Source organism: Sciurus carolinensis, chromosome X, assembly GCF_902686445.1.
Source record: "Sciurus carolinensis chromosome X, mSciCar1.2, whole genome shotgun sequence".
NCBI lineage: Eukaryota > Metazoa > Chordata > Mammalia > Rodentia > Sciuridae > Sciurus > Sciurus carolinensis.
Window position 1 is genome coordinate 31,641,606 of NC_062232.1, and position 18,029 is coordinate 31,659,634.

Here is an 18,029-nt window from a genome sequence, read left to right on the forward strand (position 1 = left end):
AACATCTCTAGTAATAAGAGAAATGCAAATCAAAACCACCCTAAGATTCCATCTCACCCCAATTAGAATGGCGATTATCAAGAATACAAGCAACAACAGGTGTTGGCGAGGATGTGGGGAGAAAGGTACACTCATACATTGCTGGTGGGGCTGCAAATTAGTGCAGCCACTCTGGAAAGCAGTGTGGAGATTCCTTAGAAAACTTGGAATGGAACCACCATTTGACTCAGCTATCCCACTCCTTGGCCTATACCCAAAGGACTTAAAATCAGCATATTACAGAGATACAGCCATATCAATGTTCATTGCTGCTCAGTTCACAATAGCCAGATTGTGGAACCAACCTAGATGTCCTTCAATTGATGAATGGATAAAGAAAATGTGGTATATATATACAATGGAATATTACTCAGCCATAAAGAATGATAAAATTATGGCATTTGCAGGCAAATGGATGAAACTGGAGAATATCATGCTAAATGAGATAAGCCAATCTCAAAAAACCAAAGGACGAATGATATTGCTAATAAGTGGATGATGACACATAATGGGGGGTGGGAGGGATTAGTGTTAGGGTTAGAATTAGGGTTAGGGAGGGGGGCAAGAATGGAGAAAGGAAGGACTGTATAGAGGGAAAAGAGGGGTGGGTGGGGTGGGGGGGAAGGGAAAAAAATAACAGAATAAATCAAACAACATTACCCTATGTAAATTTATGATTACACAAATGGTATGCCTTTACTCCATGTACAAACAGAAACAACATGTATCCCATTTGTTTACAATAAAAAAAAAAGAAAATATGCTGTGTCAAGGATATGAAGCTACACAGAGGCAATGGCAAAGCAGATTCTTGTTTTAATATAAAATATTTTAATTAATTACTAACCACATGGTATATTTCCAGTTCTAAATGTTCGCTTAATAGTAGAATGTTGGGTAAATTAAAACAATTATCTATTGTTAGCTGTTCAACAATTACTCATCTTTCCTTGAGCTATCTGATATTAGCCTGAGAAATGAGGCCATTTAGGCAGCTTAATCATATTTAAAAAGTTTTATTTGTTATCCTGTTATGTTCACTTTCAGGTGCTTGGATGATGAGTGATGATAGCAGTTTCTACTTTTTAAATGACCAAAAATTCATCTAAGGACACTACGTATAAAAAACTAATACAATTTTTGGTCATATCACCTTTGTCATACTTAACAATGTAATTTATCACCCTGTAGAAGACTCAAGTTTGTCCAAACATAATCTGGAGAAGTTAAATTATCATTTGCCTTAGGACCCACAGACTTCATGTGGACCCCCTCCTATAACTGGCCTTTCTCATCTTCTGGTAACTGCTATGGGTAATGTACAAGACTACATGGATCACTCTGTCTCAGTGTGTCTCAAGTTCCATTCTGGTCCTTTCTCCATAGCAGTCCACTGTTACCTGCTTCTAAGGAGAAACTACAATCATGCCATCACTATAACCCATAGTTGTATTTTCTGACCTACTATGGTCACATGCCAATAGTACCTTTTAGATAAATTCATCAGCAATGAGCTGCTTATCTTTAAAATGGCTTGATTCAAACTGATTTTAAGATCAGAGTTATAGACACATGGAAAAACAAAGTTGGGGAGGGCCCCAAATGAATCATCTAATCTCTACGTAAGTGAAAAGAATGAGCTAAATCAAATTTTTACTTATTTTTCCCCAAGTTCTCAGAAAGTATTCCATAACTTTCTTAGCTATCCAATTTAGTACTTAGTGAAAATGATGATCAACATGCTCTTCAGGTCCATTATTTCATTACCCTAGGACTAAATATTAAATTTTTCTGTCTAATTCCAGAACACAGGTTCCTTACCAGGGGTGGCTAATAACAATAGAGCTCTCACAGGTTCACGGAGAAATGTTAAAAACAGGCAAAATAGTGAATTTTCCATATAGATAAATTTTACAATTTAACTAGGTATCTTTTATTACACATTTAGGAACTTTTGTTTTGAAAATGTTCCTTATTTTATGACATGATAGTGAAAACAGTCACTTTTTTCAATGCCCATCTTTAGGCAAATGCAAGTCAGAATTTGATAGCCATCTGTTATTTCCCTTATGTTTCCAACTTAAAGTTTAAATTCTTCTTAAAAAGAAAATAAGTTCTTCACTGTTTCCAAGGTTACTCATGAATTATACAAATTCTATCTTCATATTTTCCCCTGTATTACAAGTTTTTATCTTCTATTCCCCTGTTCAATCTTGTCTACCACAAGTGAACAGACAGGAAACACAAAGAAACTTTTTTCCTGCATCCGTAGTGGAAACCTTAGCAGTGGACAGTAATTGCTCCAGATTTAACAATAAATATATCTCATAATTTTTTTAAAAGAACTTCACTGATCTGTGAGATCCCAAAGTGTAAAAATCTGAAGAGAAAAATCAATTTATGGAAACATGATTTGTAAACTCAAAATCAAGTTCACAGAAAGCTAAATGCTATAGGAAAAAAAATCACACTTTAAGTGTATTCATAATTTTAAGAAAAATTTAAAGTATCATTGATTATATTTTTGTTCACTTTTTATATTTCACAATGTATAGTTGAATGGTTTATTATTATTATGTAATCAATATCTGTGTCATGCCAAATAACCATGAATCACACATTAAATTTTCTAGAGAAAACCCATAATGCATAAAAAATAAGTTGTATTTTTGACTACAGAATAGATTTTCAGATAATTTATAAAGATTTAATTTAAAATATATCTTTTAAAATTATATGAAAATTCATTTTACAAGCAGGAATTCAAAAAAATCTTAAACCTTAGAATTATTTCCAAATTTACAGTGGAGGTTTCGAAAAAATTATTTCTAACTTAGAAAAGATTCCATCTAGAAGTTGTAATTCTGGGAAACCAAAGTTTAATATACATGACTGGGACTAGAACAGGAAATCCAAGAAAAGAAGTGCAACAAAGGAAAATCTAAAGATAAAATACTGCTCTCCCCCACCTTTCAGCATTAAGAATATTATCTAAGAATTGGCTTTTATTCATAATTTGTCTAGAAGACTTCTAACTTTAGGTTACTGAAGATTAAGTAGTGACTATAAACTGTTAATTTCTTTTTGATCAAAAAATCATGATAATAATTCACCATCTAATTACATTATTGCTATATTACTCATCTAAAATAAGTCTAATGCTGAAGAAATTTGAGTACATCCATTTAGCAAGCATATTTTCAAGTAGTGAGTATATTTCAATATATTGACTAGAATTCTAAGAAAGGATATGTCACTCGAATATGAAATTCGGAAGCCAAGTGAATTATTAAGGTTCTAACTTTTATTATCTATAATTTAAAACCTTACCACTTTTTAATGAATTACCATAACAATGTAAAATCACAAAGAAATCCCTAAGTTATACATTGTAAATATCACAAAGAATCATCAATGACAGGTTGGAAATAGCATAAAGAGGAAGCTTCTGCAAAAGAAGATATTTTAGGAAAAATAATGTCATATCTTTCTCTCTCTCTCTCTCTATATATATATATGTATATATATATATATTATATATATACATGCATATGAAGAAAATGGTTTATCCTTGAAAATAATCTAAAACCATTATTTTCTGCCATTAAAGGATTAAAGGTGTTTAAGGCCATGAAGATATCAATTATGTCAGCAGAAACAATTTGACAAGATTCACTTTTTTCTACTTAAAAATTCTTCCATAGGCCAGCAATGTATATTAACTACAGAAATAAAAGGTGGGGCTCCTAATGGAAAGAGATGGAAGGCTAGCTTTCATGAGGAATCTAAAAGAATCAAGCTCATAAAAGCTAAGAATAGAATGGCTGTTGCTAGGAGCTAGGGGTGGGAGAAAGGGGAGATGCAGTACAAAGGGCACAAAATTTCAGTTATACAAGAAAAATTTTTAAAGATCTGCTATGTTGTGCCTATGGTACATCAATACTGTATTACACACTTAAAAATCTGCTTAGAAGTTAGATCTTATGTTAAGTGTTCTTACCACAATAAAAAAAATCATTCAAAACTGTTGTGAGCTACCCCAAATAGCAGGAAACAGAAAAGCAGATTCCACACATACCTGTGAGAACCACAGTATGCCCTCCACCACAAGCTACTTGGATCACCTTCTCAGGAATTTTAGCCACCAGCTGTGGTATTCTGTGATTGATCAGCATCTGACTGGGAAGACCTAACTTTCCATTCTCAGGTTCTCCAAATGTGTACAGTTCGCCATCCACTATGGAAGGAAAAGTAGAGTGATCAATGATGGCATAAATATGAACAAAGTACTGGTCGTTTTAATACATATTCTCATGTTCCATAAAAATGTAGACAATGACAACTAACTAAATTTGACCTTTCTGGAGATATTTTTACTGTATGGTAAAGGAAATAAAACTAGATTTTCTTTTTCCCTTGATTACTTTATTTCAATAATCTTCATGAATTCATGAACATCACTACTAATAAACCACTAACAAATAATTTCAGTTCTTTTGCAAAAGATATCTTCTGCTCACTTTTTTCCCAGGTATTTGTGAGAGAAACCCAGGGCTTCGCACATGCCGGGTAAGTGCTCTACCACTGAGCCACACACCCAGTCCTCTGTTTGCTTTTTAATAAAGCAAATGACAGATATTAAGCACCCACAACTACACAGATTTTTGTCTTTGTTACCATGGTGTCCCAGAAACCCAGCTGTATCACGTACAAGCATTTAATGAATACTTGTTGAATAAATGCTTTCTATGAAACTCATTTTAGAAAACTCACTTATTTGTTAATGACTTATATGTTGAGTGACTCTTAGGTTAGCAGACTTTATGGTAGACAGCACATTCTCCAGAAAGACTCTCTTACCCCAGGAACTCCTAACACTTTCACTGCCTTGTCTGTAACAACACTAATGGTTTGCTTCTGTATTATTCCACTTATCACACTATATTATGACTGTGAGTTTCCTGAAAGCAGAAACTTTGTAAAATTATATAATACTGTCAGTTACTCAATGAGTCATACTGAGCAATCGCTGTGTCCGTAAAATGGGAATAAAAGTACCTATGTTGTAGGGTTGTTATTTAATAGGAATAAATTAATGAATGCATTCATGAATACTTTTTAGAACACATAGTCATTGCCCAGTTATTATTAGTTGCTACTACATCCTTTTCCTCCTCATGTGAGTTTAGAAAAACTGTGTGCCAACAGAAGTCCTTTAGGCCTATAGAGTCTAAAGATCAAGGTCCAAATTCTGGTTCTGCAACTCAGCTGCAGCATCACTTTTGATACAGAAATGTTCTAAACCTGCCTTTGCATATGTAATCAAGAGACACCACTGCCTCTCTCACAGTTATCATGAGATTAAATGAAATGTACTTGTACTTGAAAACACTTTCTAGATGGCAAATCCTTATACATCTCAGAGTTAGTAGACTATAAACTCCTAGAAGATAAGTACTTGCTTTAATCAACTTGATATTGTAAGAAATATCCTTTAAGATGACTTATACATGGTAAGCTGCTAAATCATTTCTCACGGTATCAACTTTTTAAATTGTTTACCTATAAAGGGTTAGAAAAGATATTTACTGTAGTTACAAGTAAGACCCTCTTTAAAGGTGTAGATAAGTGATTTTAATCCATATAAAACATTCAATTTAACTTCAAATTGTTTTTCTATTTACATATGAAAAGAAAATAACATTTATCATGATAAAGAAATAGATGATTTCATCTTACTCAGTTTTACTTTATTTGAGCCTAATAATTTTTATATAATTTGGATTCCTCAAACTACCTACCTGGCTCTGATATCTGCCTTCTCTAAGATTCTGACCTTAACTACCTTGCCATGTGTCTTTTCTCTAGTCTCTGAAGTCTGCTCCACACATCCCTGCCCTGAGTTCCCACAATCCAGCTCTTTACTTATATTCTCTATGGTGTTGCACATAATTCCCTCTTACTATATGATCCATTGGCTGCAATGCTCAGACCTCAACCACTAACACATCAGATGAAAGATGCAGAAATCAGTGATGATACTTGAAAAATCCATATATTTTATTTCAAATATTTTAAAATTAATTATTTTATATAACTTAAAACCATGAACTTGAATTTAGAACATAAATACAAGCACTCAAATATACAAGTAAATTAAAAATTTGTAGGAAGTCTTAAATGTAACTATCTCAGTGATATGTTCTGCATTTTTATTAAAAATTAAACTGTTCCTTTTGGTCTCCAGCTTGACATATACAAAGAGAAAAAGATAACTAAAGTCCTTTTCTATATAACATTTTTATCTATCATGAAATATATATTAATAAAACTCTTTTATACTTGAGTTCTTTCCAAGATGTGTAAAAAGTTGCTTTAAATGATCAAAGTCATAAAATAATGGCTGGTGTGAAAATTACTGACAGTTCATGTCAGTTGGTATAAATGAATCTCCAGCAAAATGTTTAGTATAACAATTCATGGTATATATAATTCTATGACTATACTAAAAAAATCTTCAACTGTATATTTTAAATGGGTGAACAGTACAGTATGTAAAGTACATCTCAATAAAGCTATTTTTAAAAAAGATATAAAAACAAAAAACTCAATGTAATGCCAACTGCTTAATATAACAATTCTGCATATTCCTCTAATGGCTAAAGCAGAGTTCATTAATAAAATTGACTTACTCCCTTCATATTTATTAAGTTTGTTCAAGAAACCAGAGATACAGTGATGAACAATACCAATACAGTCAGGTTTGCCTGTTCTTGGTATCATGCTGCTACCACTCTGGGAACACTGGGATCGATCAGTCAGTACTTCTAAATTTGAATCTGTAGTATGCAGAATAAAGAGTATATATTTCTTTATTTTTAAAAATAATTTGACCTTTATTTATTATTATGGTGCCAAGGATGGAACTCAGTGCCTCACCTATGCTAGGCAAGTGCTCTACCACTGAGCTACAACCCCAGATCCAAGAGTAAATATTCAAGTAAATATTTAGAGAGGTATCTAAGAAGGTGCACAAGACTATTTTCTCCAGAAATTAGATGGAAATCCACAACCACACTTTTCCTATTATTACTAGTGTAGATGCAGACTACAATAGTGTCCAACATTTCAAATACTTCCAGGCAGAAAAGCCTGTCAGTAGGCCCAGGAAAGAGAGAAATTTGGGATGCTGAGAAAAGGCCCATCCAAGGAAACTGTATCTCATATTGAGCTTTCTTCCTTCTCAATCTAGTCTTCACCTCACTTCCCACTCATTTACTTGAAACAATAAAAGAAATGATCATTACAAGAGTAAAGAAGGTTAAAGTGGGAAGGAAAGTGGGTCCAGAAGAAAGTGGGTCATAGGTCTTTTTTTCAATGCCAAAGGGATTTAAAAATCTTGAGAATCAATATTTAGATGGGTTTCAAACATATCAATTATATTATTGTAATAGACCTACCATTCACTGAAAAAGTTAACATGTCAGAGAGAATCTAAAATTATAAACTCTTACTATAGAAATGGAGAAACACTGTGACCTAAAACAGACCCAAATCTTTTCATTACATGGATAACCATGACATTATTTTTACAGAACTGTAGAATACATTAATATCATTTTATTATTAATTGAGTAACAACTTAGAAATGAGAGATAATGTGATGAATCCAAAAGTTCTGCTTACTTGTTACAAAAGCTGAATGGTAATATCCACAGGAGATCCAGGAGATTGGTTTCCCAATCGTCACTTGATGAGGCACACACACATTACTCATATCTTTTAAACCAATTTGCCCTTCAGAATTGTCACCCCACATAAAAAGTATTCCATCCTCTGTAAAGAAAACACAATGAGAAAAAAGGTAGTAGGGCTCTCCAGCTATTGCATTTCCAACAGATCATTTATTTTTTTTAATTCAGAAAAATTATGTGGCTTAAAAGAAAAGTACTAAGACATTTATACCAGCTGGCTACTAGAATTCAATTTCTATTATGAAATACTTCAATAATAATAAAAAACACAGAATGACTTGATTGTAAATCACTTTGGTTATACTCATACTTTTATCTCAATAGTAAACACAGGATGTCATTTCCTATAATCACCTAGTCTCATTCTAATGTCGCTAAACAAAAATATTTTCCTCCTTCCAAGCAGCCTACCTGCCACTGAACTGAGAGCCAGTACAAGTCACACTAGACATCTCCAGATCAAAAGAGCAACTCCTAGTCAAAAGTGATTGGAAGAGGTTGCTCTTCAGAATGCTGTGTAAATGTTTTAAATGGAAAAGGAGAAGAAAATTTTAAATGGAGGAGGAGGAGAAAAAAATATATTTAACTAACTTCTTTATACCTGAAAACACAAATTTTAGCTTCAGAGAATGAGGAGATATATTAGCAAAAATTTTAGAAAGGAATTACTAATATTTATTTGCTTTAATTTTTTAATTAAAAATCTTTTCAAAATCTTTGAAGTGGTTTAATAATAAGTAAAATAAAATGGTAATTAAAAACTAGAACTGAAAGAATATCAAAAATCTAACTATCTGGTTGGCAAAACTGAAGAGAAAGCACTTCAGATACAACTCTGACTTTCTTGATGAACAGAGCAACACTGGAAATTTATAGTCTCCTACTTGGAACAAAGCAGACAGCAAACAGCTTCAGTGACACCAAAGTGATCTTGACACCAACTTTTTTTTTTTTTTTTTGGGTGCTGGGGATCGAACCCAGGGCCTTGTGCTTGCAAGGCAAGCACTCTACCGACTGAGCTATCTCCCCAGCCCCTTGACACCAACTTTTAAAGAAAGTTCTTGTATGTGCTTTTGACTGGGAAGGTTGAGAGATGAATGAACATTACAAGATACATTTTTATAACATGCCCAACAGATTTCTATACATGCTTCTGATAGTAACTTCAGTTAAAACTGCAAGTACAACTTCTACGGCACACAATGAAGATAATATTTCAGAATATCTAAATTAGTAGATGGACAGCAGAGCTTAAAATTTAAAATTTATTTACCAATTACCCTCTAAATGTATATTTATATCTCATGCAAAATATATTGAAATATGAGGCACACACACATTACTCATATGTTTAAAACCAATTGTGCCCTTTGGAATTGTCACCTTACATAAAAAACGTTCCATCCTCTATAACAAAAACAAATGTCTTGTGAAAGCACATAGTCAATGCAAGAAAATTAAACGGTAATGTTGTCTGGAGTTTACTGAGTTGGTATATCTTGTCTAAAGGAAAGTATGTGTCCCAGATTGAAATTGAAACACATCTTACCAGTTAGTGCAGCTGATGTGTTAGATCCAGCAGAAAGCTGTTTAATGCTATGCTGGGATGTAAAAAAGCTAATTCGATGAAAGGTGTTTCTCTCTTCAGTGTCACCAAGTCCCAATTGCCCTTCATTATTTCCTCCAGCTGCATATACACTGCCTCCTTCTGTACATGGGAAAGAAACATTATAATACTATAGTCATCCTGTTTACAAGACAGGTTAGTAGGTACCAGATATTTCCTCTACTAACAGTGAAGAAAAGTATAAACAAAGGCAGACTGGTGAGGAGGAGCTGAGGCAGAGAGAACAGTTTGTAGACAGAAGCAGCTTAGGGATGGAGGAAAGGAAGGAGATAAGAAGGACTGCTAAGTAGTCAGGAACTGCTAACTGTTGCATTTGTTAAAAATATTCTCCATTGACTTGCCTTAGCACCTTTGTCAAAAAGCATTGGGGCTTATATGTGTGAGTCTACTTCTGTACTCTATTATATTTCATTAGTCTTTATCTAGCTTTTTGCCAATGCCACGATGTCTTGAATATTGTAGCTTTATAGGTCTTGAAATCAGGTAGTATCAGTCTACAATTCGGTCTTTTTCAAAATTATTTTGGCTATTCTATGTCCTTTGGTCTTTCACATATATTTTAGAATCACTTTGTCAACTTCTACACATACATACACACACACAGAGCCTGTCTGAATTTCAATCAGAACTGAGCTGACTTTGGGTGGCTTCCACTTACCCTCAGTAAGGAAGAGGGAAGAGCAAGAACAGGAGCAACTAGACTTTGAGGTGTGCCTACAGGTAAAGAGATGCTGTCCCTTGATATAACCCAAGAAAAGCTTTTTCTTTAGTCATTCAACATTTATCTGCATATTGACAAAGGCAAACGTGCACTAAATGCATTTTTTAAAAAGCCCTAATCTATCTACTGCCAAGGTACCATTTTCTATTAATCTTACAAACCCCAAAACATTACCAGAGTGAGATCTCAGTTCTCAAAGCCGGGCAAGAAGTCATACCAGTTAAATACTATACCTGTTGAAACTAGGGTGTGGTTCCTTCCACAGGCAGCAAGTTTCACTTTTTCAGGTTTAAGAGCTAAAAAATATGAATATGAAAATTAAAATACTTTATGGTTATGAAAATGATAAATAGTCCAGGTCAAATGTTAACTAAGTAGTAAAAGAGACTGCTTATTTATTTTGGTGGTGGGGATCAAACCCAGGGCTTTGTGCATGCTAAGCATGTGTGCTACCACTGAGCTACACTCCAGCCCCAGAACTGAGATTAAAAGTAGACCTATCTGATTCCAAAGTCGATGTTCTTAACTAGTTGTACATCATAACACAGTGAGTCACTGTCTGAAAACAGAGTCGGTGGGTCTGATGTAGGGCTTAGGTATCTGTATATTTTTAAAATCCCACAGGTAATTAACAGGTGCCAAGATCCACTGCATTCTGTTGTGTTGCCTCCTCACCAACCTGATCCATTACCTAACCTGCCATCACCATTATCAAGCTCACCTTTTCCCACACTCAATGGAAAACGGTAAGCCATACACCCATGTTAAAGTTGCTCATTAACTTATCTACATATTCCAAAAAAACATTTCTAGAATATCTTCTAAGTGCTGGGCATAGCATCTACACAGATTAAAAGTCCCTGGTCTCAAGGATCTCAAAGTTTAGACTATTTTTTAGACTATTAGATAAGATGTTAAAGAGTAAGCACCATAGTCACCATGAATACCCACAAGCGTTGAGCAGGTTGTGTTCAATAAATAGTTTTGACCATGTGGAATATTTCAAAAGTCCCATAACAATATCTATAAATAGTATGGATAAGATAAATTCACATTGAGATTTTGAGCTGCAATTTAAAATTTAGCTAGAAAGATAAAGAATACTGTTCTTGTCATATCCAAGGAATCTCTATCAGTCTTCAAATTTAGTTGATGTTCATAAGCTTTGCATATAACAGTGAGAAAGGTTTTTTTAAAGGGTATTACACATCCACATATTCTGTGACAGTCCTGATTTCAAATGTTTAGTCCTGTAGTTCTTGCACACCAGTACTAATCAATCCCAGTCTTAATGTTTTGTTCAGTTTATCCCCTCATTATATACTTCAGGATAATGCATGTTTTATAAAACTAACATATGACCATGATATAAATCAGAGCTCAATAACTCTAGCACATTATAATGTCTGTTATCTATATATGCAATAACAGTAATATTTAAGTCATTTTACAAAGAAGCAAAAATAGGATGTACAAATGCAATACTGTAGAATCATAACTTCCTTTGTGATCCCTGGCTTTAAAATCAATGTGATTTTTAAAAATAAAAGTAGTTTTGAATTTCATACAAAGTTAAGTGCTGATAATATTCAAGTAAGTGTTACAAAATGAAGAACTAAAGACTTTGTCATTTACTACATTAAACAACTACACAAACTGTATGGAAGTACTTTATGTAGTTTTTAAAGTATTTAAAGTGATAAAGAAGACAAGACCCCAAACCTTTGACACACGTTGGCTTGTTGATGGTTGACTTCGATCCTAATCCTAATTGACCCCAGTTGTTACTGCCAAACATGTACAATTTATTATTTCCTAGTGGAAGGGAAAAAGAAACAACAAATTGAAGCACTTTTCACATAAATAATGTGAGATAACATCATCACAAGACAATAAAAAAACTATACCTAAAAAGTCACTGCTTTGCTATGTTGAAACAGGTTACCCTGTCCTTCAATGTATGACCAGACTTTATTAGTGCTTCTAAGATTACAGAGCAACAATTTTTATTACATTGAAACAGATTTACTCCGAGAAAGTTGTGTGTATAGAAAATCATATTTTAATTAAATATATTAAAGTAACTTAAAATCGAAAAGACTCTTGATAAGTCAATTTGTGAAGAGGTCTCTGGAAATATAAAAAACAACACCTTTTATATATCTTCAACATGTTGAAAACACAGCACATCTATATTATTTAGGATTCTCTAAATATTATTGTTCTTCATTTAGGACTGTAATACTAACCTGTAACAATAGCAGTATGTTCATCTCCACATGAGAGATATGTAGGTATGTCATGTTTAAACCAGAATTTACTGGGCATATTTTCAGCAAATTTAGTTTTTCCAAATGTAAACACTGCACCCGAATCTGCAAATATAAGATAGTTTCTATTTAACAACTTTTAATATGCTGCCAGTTATGAAAATATACTTTTAGTAATTTATCCACACAAATCCCTGTCTCACAACAGTTCTGCCTTTGCTGGAGCACTTTTTTTGGGGGGGAGTGAGGTTACTTTGCTGGAGCATTTTTTTGGGGGGGGTGAGGTTACTAGGGATTGAACACAGGGGTACACTACCACTGAGTCAGATCCCCAGGGCTTTTTAATTTTAATCTTGAGCCAGGGTCTCCATTAAATCACTGAAGCTGGCTACAAACCTGTAACCCTCCTGCCTCAGCCTCTAGAGTAGCTGGGATTACAGCCATGCACCATCACATCCAGCTTCAAGCACTGTTTAAGTTTTCCTTCATCCTCCTTAATTCAGTCTTACTCCTTAAACTTCATTCTAGGTTGACCTATGAAATCTATTAAATTGATCATGTATTATTCATTACTGGTATAATGTGAGAAATATGTTATCACAAGGAAGGCAGTCATCTATTACTAATAGTTCTGCTGTCATCAGGTAGACATCTGATCCTGGGAATGAGCTGGTACAATGTGTGCCCTATTCACTTTGGTTAACACCTCATGGTCTGGTCCCTGGACCAAGAGCTCTTTTCTACATTCAGAAATAGGACAGTATTGAGTTTTCTGATTAGGCTCACCAGGACATCCTAGGGGGGGGATCTATATAGTTCGGATTTTCTTTGGTTCAGTTTTTCAAAAAAACCTCCAGTGTTCTCATACAAGGGAAGGAATATAACCACAAATAGTTAACTATTTCTCTATTGGTAATTCCAATGAGTATCCATAAAACTAGGGTCAAGACAGAAACAAATTATTCACACAATACCTCTTTCATTTGTAATACAGGAAGGCAGCTAGACAAAAGGGCTTTAAGGGTAATTCAGTATTCAAATTCTCACTCTGTGAATAATTAGCTATGTGATCCAGAACAGGTCACTTTACCAAGACTTTGATGACTAGTCTTTATTGGATAGTGTCTTAGTACCAATACTCCTTATTATATACCCTGAATCTCACACAAGTACAAAAAGGTTAGCTAAATAAATGCAAAATGTATTTATAATAGTGTAAATATAGGGCTACTCCAAACTCATAGGGTTGTTTTGAGGATTAAATGAGATAGTATATGTAAAGAACCTAATATGGTGCCTAGAATACCCAACATGTTAGCTCACAGCCATCTCTGTAAACACTGCCTTTATTGTAAGAGCCGGAAGTGATTATTGGTTTCTCTGAATTATGTGATGTACAGAATTTACATGGCAATTAACTATGCACTATTAAGCTACCTCTCCAAACATCTTTTGTTACTCAATTTTTTGTTTTCCCACTTATATTCTAAAGTTACTGAGAGTAACAGACCTTTAATAAACATCAATTATTTTTGAGTCTGTGACTTTACACATAGAAAAGTTCCCTCTCACACACATACATTCATAACTGTTTTCAGGTCATCTTAATGGTGAGAAGGTAGTCAAACATAACTTTTAACACTTTCAATGTCAGGGATAAGATTATCTAAGTCTTTAATACAGAAGCATTTCAGTTTCCTGCTATTTCTACTGAGAACTGAGGATTCAGTTTAAGGATCCAGAATAAAATGAAAAAATTCTCTCAATAGAGCTACTCAGGAAGCTTCTCATTAGTTCTGGAGAATTTTTTTCTCTCTCTCAAGCTCTGCAAGGGAACGAATGGTTTATTTTGTTCCTCCAAACACTATAACAAAATGCCATGGTTCTTGGAGACTGGGGAACAGCAATGTCAAGATTTAACATTCTTAAATTAAGTCATTACTTGATTTGAGTAGTATTCACAAATTGTTTTGGTCCAGTGCCATTTTGAAGAGAGTGAAAACCCCTGCAAGCTCCCAATAACCACTTAAATACATACACAGGCCCATCCTAAATAGGCCAGATCCAGTTTTTGAGGAAATCTCAAGGAGGATCATCACACAAACTAACTGGTACCAGAAAGGAAAATGTAGCAAATATAAGTATTAGTATCAATGCACAAGAGACCAGTCACTATGGAAAATCTTTTGAGAACCCTTGTGAAGCATCACAGTTCAAATTAGTAATTGAGAGTTGGGAAGCCAGGGTCGAGAACAGTTTCCCAGAATGAATCACTAAACTGTTTTGTCCTGATTCTCTAGGAAGCCTCCCCCTGACACCCCACCCCAAGAGTTTAGTGGCTCTGTTCTGGTTCCCTGGCATCTACCGTCAAACTGCACTTTTATTTACTTTCTTGTAACTTTCATTATGCTTGAACTCCAGGAGGCCAGGAATCTAACTGTGTTTGAGTCAGGAGCATGGCACAAAACACAATACACATTTCATGACTATAATTCTGTTCTGATCAGCGTGTTTTTTTTTTTTTTCCAAACTGTTGGTCATGATCCATTAGTGGGTCTGAAAAATCAATTTAGTAGATCACGATCAGCATTTTTAACGAATGTATTATAGAAAACTCCGAGCGAATCCCAAGAGGTGATAACAAGTAGTGCTTCATGGAACTTCTGTGTTGTCGTAGGAGATACAGGTCACAATGTCAAATGTATTTCAAATTGTTGAGCTTTGCGAGGGGAAGTCTTAAAAAACAAACCCCAAATCGCTCGCTCAAGGTTTCCTCTTCTACCCCTTTCTCTAATTCGTTTCTTCCACCCCCTCTAACCCCAACCTCCTCAACACCCCCTTTTTACTGCACTCAATATGTAACTGGGTCCCGAGGACCTCCAAGGCGCCCAAGTTTGAAGCCGGTACTTCGGGAAGTTTGTAGTGAAGAAAAAAGTGTCCCTGCCTTCGAGAAACTCATTGAAAGTTTATTTAAAAAAAAAGAAAGACAGGAACCCTTTTCCCCACTGCCCCCTGTCCCGTTCGTCCCGTCGGGTCCTCTCCCTGAGTTACTCTTGGAAGCCGGGCAAGAGCGCCGGTATTGGTCGGGTCGCTAAGGCTCGGGCCTATACCCCAACCGGACCCGCCCGGAGGCGGGGCCTGGCCACTCGCCCGCCCGCGGACCCTCCCTCCCGGCCCGCCGCCACCGCCGAGGGCGCGACTCACCGGGCACCAGAATCTCGGGCTCCCCCATGCCGAGGACCGTAAGGGAAATCTCCGTCTGGACTGGGAAGGGCGCGGGGGCAACTCGGGGGTGCTTAAGCCAGCGCTTCGGCGCCAATGCGGGCCTCAGTACCCCCGAGGGTCCCCATAGCGACCCTCTTGGCATTGGCCGCTGCCGCGCTCCCGGAAGTCAACAAACAGCCGCTATGGGCAACGGAGGCGGAGCGTTAGGGCACGAGGCGGGACAGACGCCGTGTGTGGGGATGGGGGAGGGGAGAGGAGGCGCGGCGGCCAGTGCTGCGCAAGCGCAGATGGCAGCGGGCGGGGCGGTAGAGACCGCGCGCCCTCTGGCGGCTCGGCGGGGAGGGGCGGCCCCACCGGGCTGCGATGCTCAGTAGTGAGCGCTTCTGCTGGGAGTAAACAGGCCCCACAGGGATCCTGCCTGGATAGTGACAAACGTCACAAATCTCACATACTTGCTCACTGGGGCTTTGTGACATACGCAGACGTCGACATACAACTATGAAAATTCTACTAATAATGACCACATATAGCATTAAATGAGCTAAGCTTTCTGCTAAACGTTTTATATACTAAATTACATTTGTATCCCCAGTATGTCAACCAAGGCATAGAATATACTAGGTTTTCATTAAATATTTATTAAGCAAATGAGGGCTATTACAGTCCTGTAAGGCGGCTAATGTCACCCCTGTTTACAGATGTGCAGATTATACACGGGGAGAATAGGAGCCATACTTAGCTTGTCCAGCTTGTGGTCTGAACAAACTTGCTTCCCAAAGGAGGAAAATACAGGTGTATAGAATTCACTCTACTCAGTGAATATTGTGTTTTTCTGGTTACACATTGGTTTCCCATGCATTAACACATAACCATCATAAAATAAATAGGCAAAAAGTTATCTTCCAGAATGAGTACATATATATGCCTGTGGTAGTTGTAAGCAAGGGCTCTAGAATCAGACAAAGTTGGATCCAAGGATCCTTGAATTACTTGTGTGAACTGGAGCGTGTTCCCAACTCTTTCTCAGGGAAAAATGTCATTAAAATTCACATTAAAGTGGCAGATTAAATTATCCATTAATTATTAATCATTTACTTACAAAGCACACTGAGGCATAGTAAGAAAATATTTAACAAGAAACACTGATCTGGTGTGGGATGTTAAGAAAGACTCATTTAGAGAAAGGACTTTAAGTCTAAAAACTGAAGTAGGGAAAGCTGAAAGGGAAATGAGACCTCTGGGCAGAGCAAGTTGGCCATGCAGCTCATGAGGAAGTTTATTCTTTCCAGGAACTCAAAGAGGCTGGCTCCAGGCTCCAGGTGAGGTGGCAGAGTTTGGGGCCTGTTAAGGAATCTGAGATTTTTATCCAAAGTAAACCACTGAGGGGTTTTAAGCCATGGAGGAAGAGGACAGGATCAATTACATGTGTTCCTGAAATCATTCTGCCTGACTTGGCTTCTCTGTGGAGAGTAAATCAGAGCAGTGAGAAAAGTTCAAAGGGTATTGCAGGTATACAGATAAGTTAGTGGTCAGGCTGCCTTGGAGTCCAGTGCATTGGCACTGGAAAGTAGCAGGCAGATTTAAAAATATTTTAGGTGGTAAGACCAACAGGAAATGGTGTCTGATTATCGACTCTTAAAAAGTGCTGGATTGGGACTGGGGCTGTGGCTCAGTGGTAGAGCCACACATGAGGCACATGTGAGGCAGTGGGTTCGATTCTCAACACCACATAAAAATAAACATAAATAAATAAAAATAATTAAGTTATTTTTCAAAAGTGCTCGATTGGCAGTGGGTTCGATTCTCAACACCACATAAAAATAAACATAAATAAATAAAAATAATTAAGTTATTTTTAAAAAGTGCTCGATTACCACCTAACAGATCAACAGCAAAGAAAGGGCCCAAAGGATTTGATGTTCATTTTTAAAGGATCATAATAGTTACTATGGGAAAATCAGAATTTCAAAAGACTTACATTAGTTATGATATGCTTTCATTTGCTTCTTTTAAACTTTCAGAATGCGGTAAAGCACATTTTGATGCTGAGCACTCCCCTAAGCATTGATGTACCCTACTCCCAGGTTCCCAGCATAAGCAAATTGGAGGGGTATGGCACAACTTATGGAGGAAGGAGGCTCGGGTTAGGTAGGTAAGGTGCAGAGAACATAGTGAATTCAGCCTTGAGCGTGCTGACATCCAGGTGTTGAGCTGAGCAGGAAATTGATAAGCAGAAGCCCCACACAGAGGCACATATTTGGTGAATGCCTGGGTTTATGTGGTGATAACAGCCTTGGGAACAGGTGAAAGACTGGAAAGTTACTATAGAATGGGAAGGAAAAAGAGGAAGAGGCTATTATGAGTAGTATAGAATGTTAAAATATAATGGCTCA

The 18,029-nt window shown here is 36.2% G+C and overlaps 1 protein-coding gene across 3 annotated transcripts in view; it reads right to left on the reverse strand.

Annotated features, from left to right (window-relative positions):
• The window catches only part of Rpgr (retinitis pigmentosa GTPase regulator), a 55,520-nt gene extending 39,705 nt beyond the window's left edge, over positions 1 to 15,815 (reverse strand). For all 3 annotated transcript variants that reach the window (XM_047536603.1, XM_047536601.1, XM_047536604.1), the window contains exons 1-7: positions 15,616 to 15,815; positions 12,391 to 12,516; positions 11,864 to 11,956; positions 10,375 to 10,437; positions 9,343 to 9,501; positions 7,726 to 7,875; positions 4,118 to 4,276 (exon numbers count right to left, since the gene is read on the reverse strand). In XM_047536603.1, the coding sequence (XP_047392559.1) occupies positions 4,118 to 4,276; positions 7,726 to 7,875; positions 9,343 to 9,501; positions 10,375 to 10,437; positions 11,864 to 11,956; positions 12,391 to 12,516; positions 15,616 to 15,778 (913 nt within the window). In that variant the 5' untranslated portion in view covers positions 15,779 to 15,815. The remainder of the gene's footprint in view (positions 1 to 4,117; positions 4,277 to 7,725; positions 7,876 to 9,342; positions 9,502 to 10,374; positions 10,438 to 11,863; positions 11,957 to 12,390; positions 12,517 to 15,615) is intronic.
• Positions 15,816 to 18,029: the final 2,214 nt, after the last annotated feature.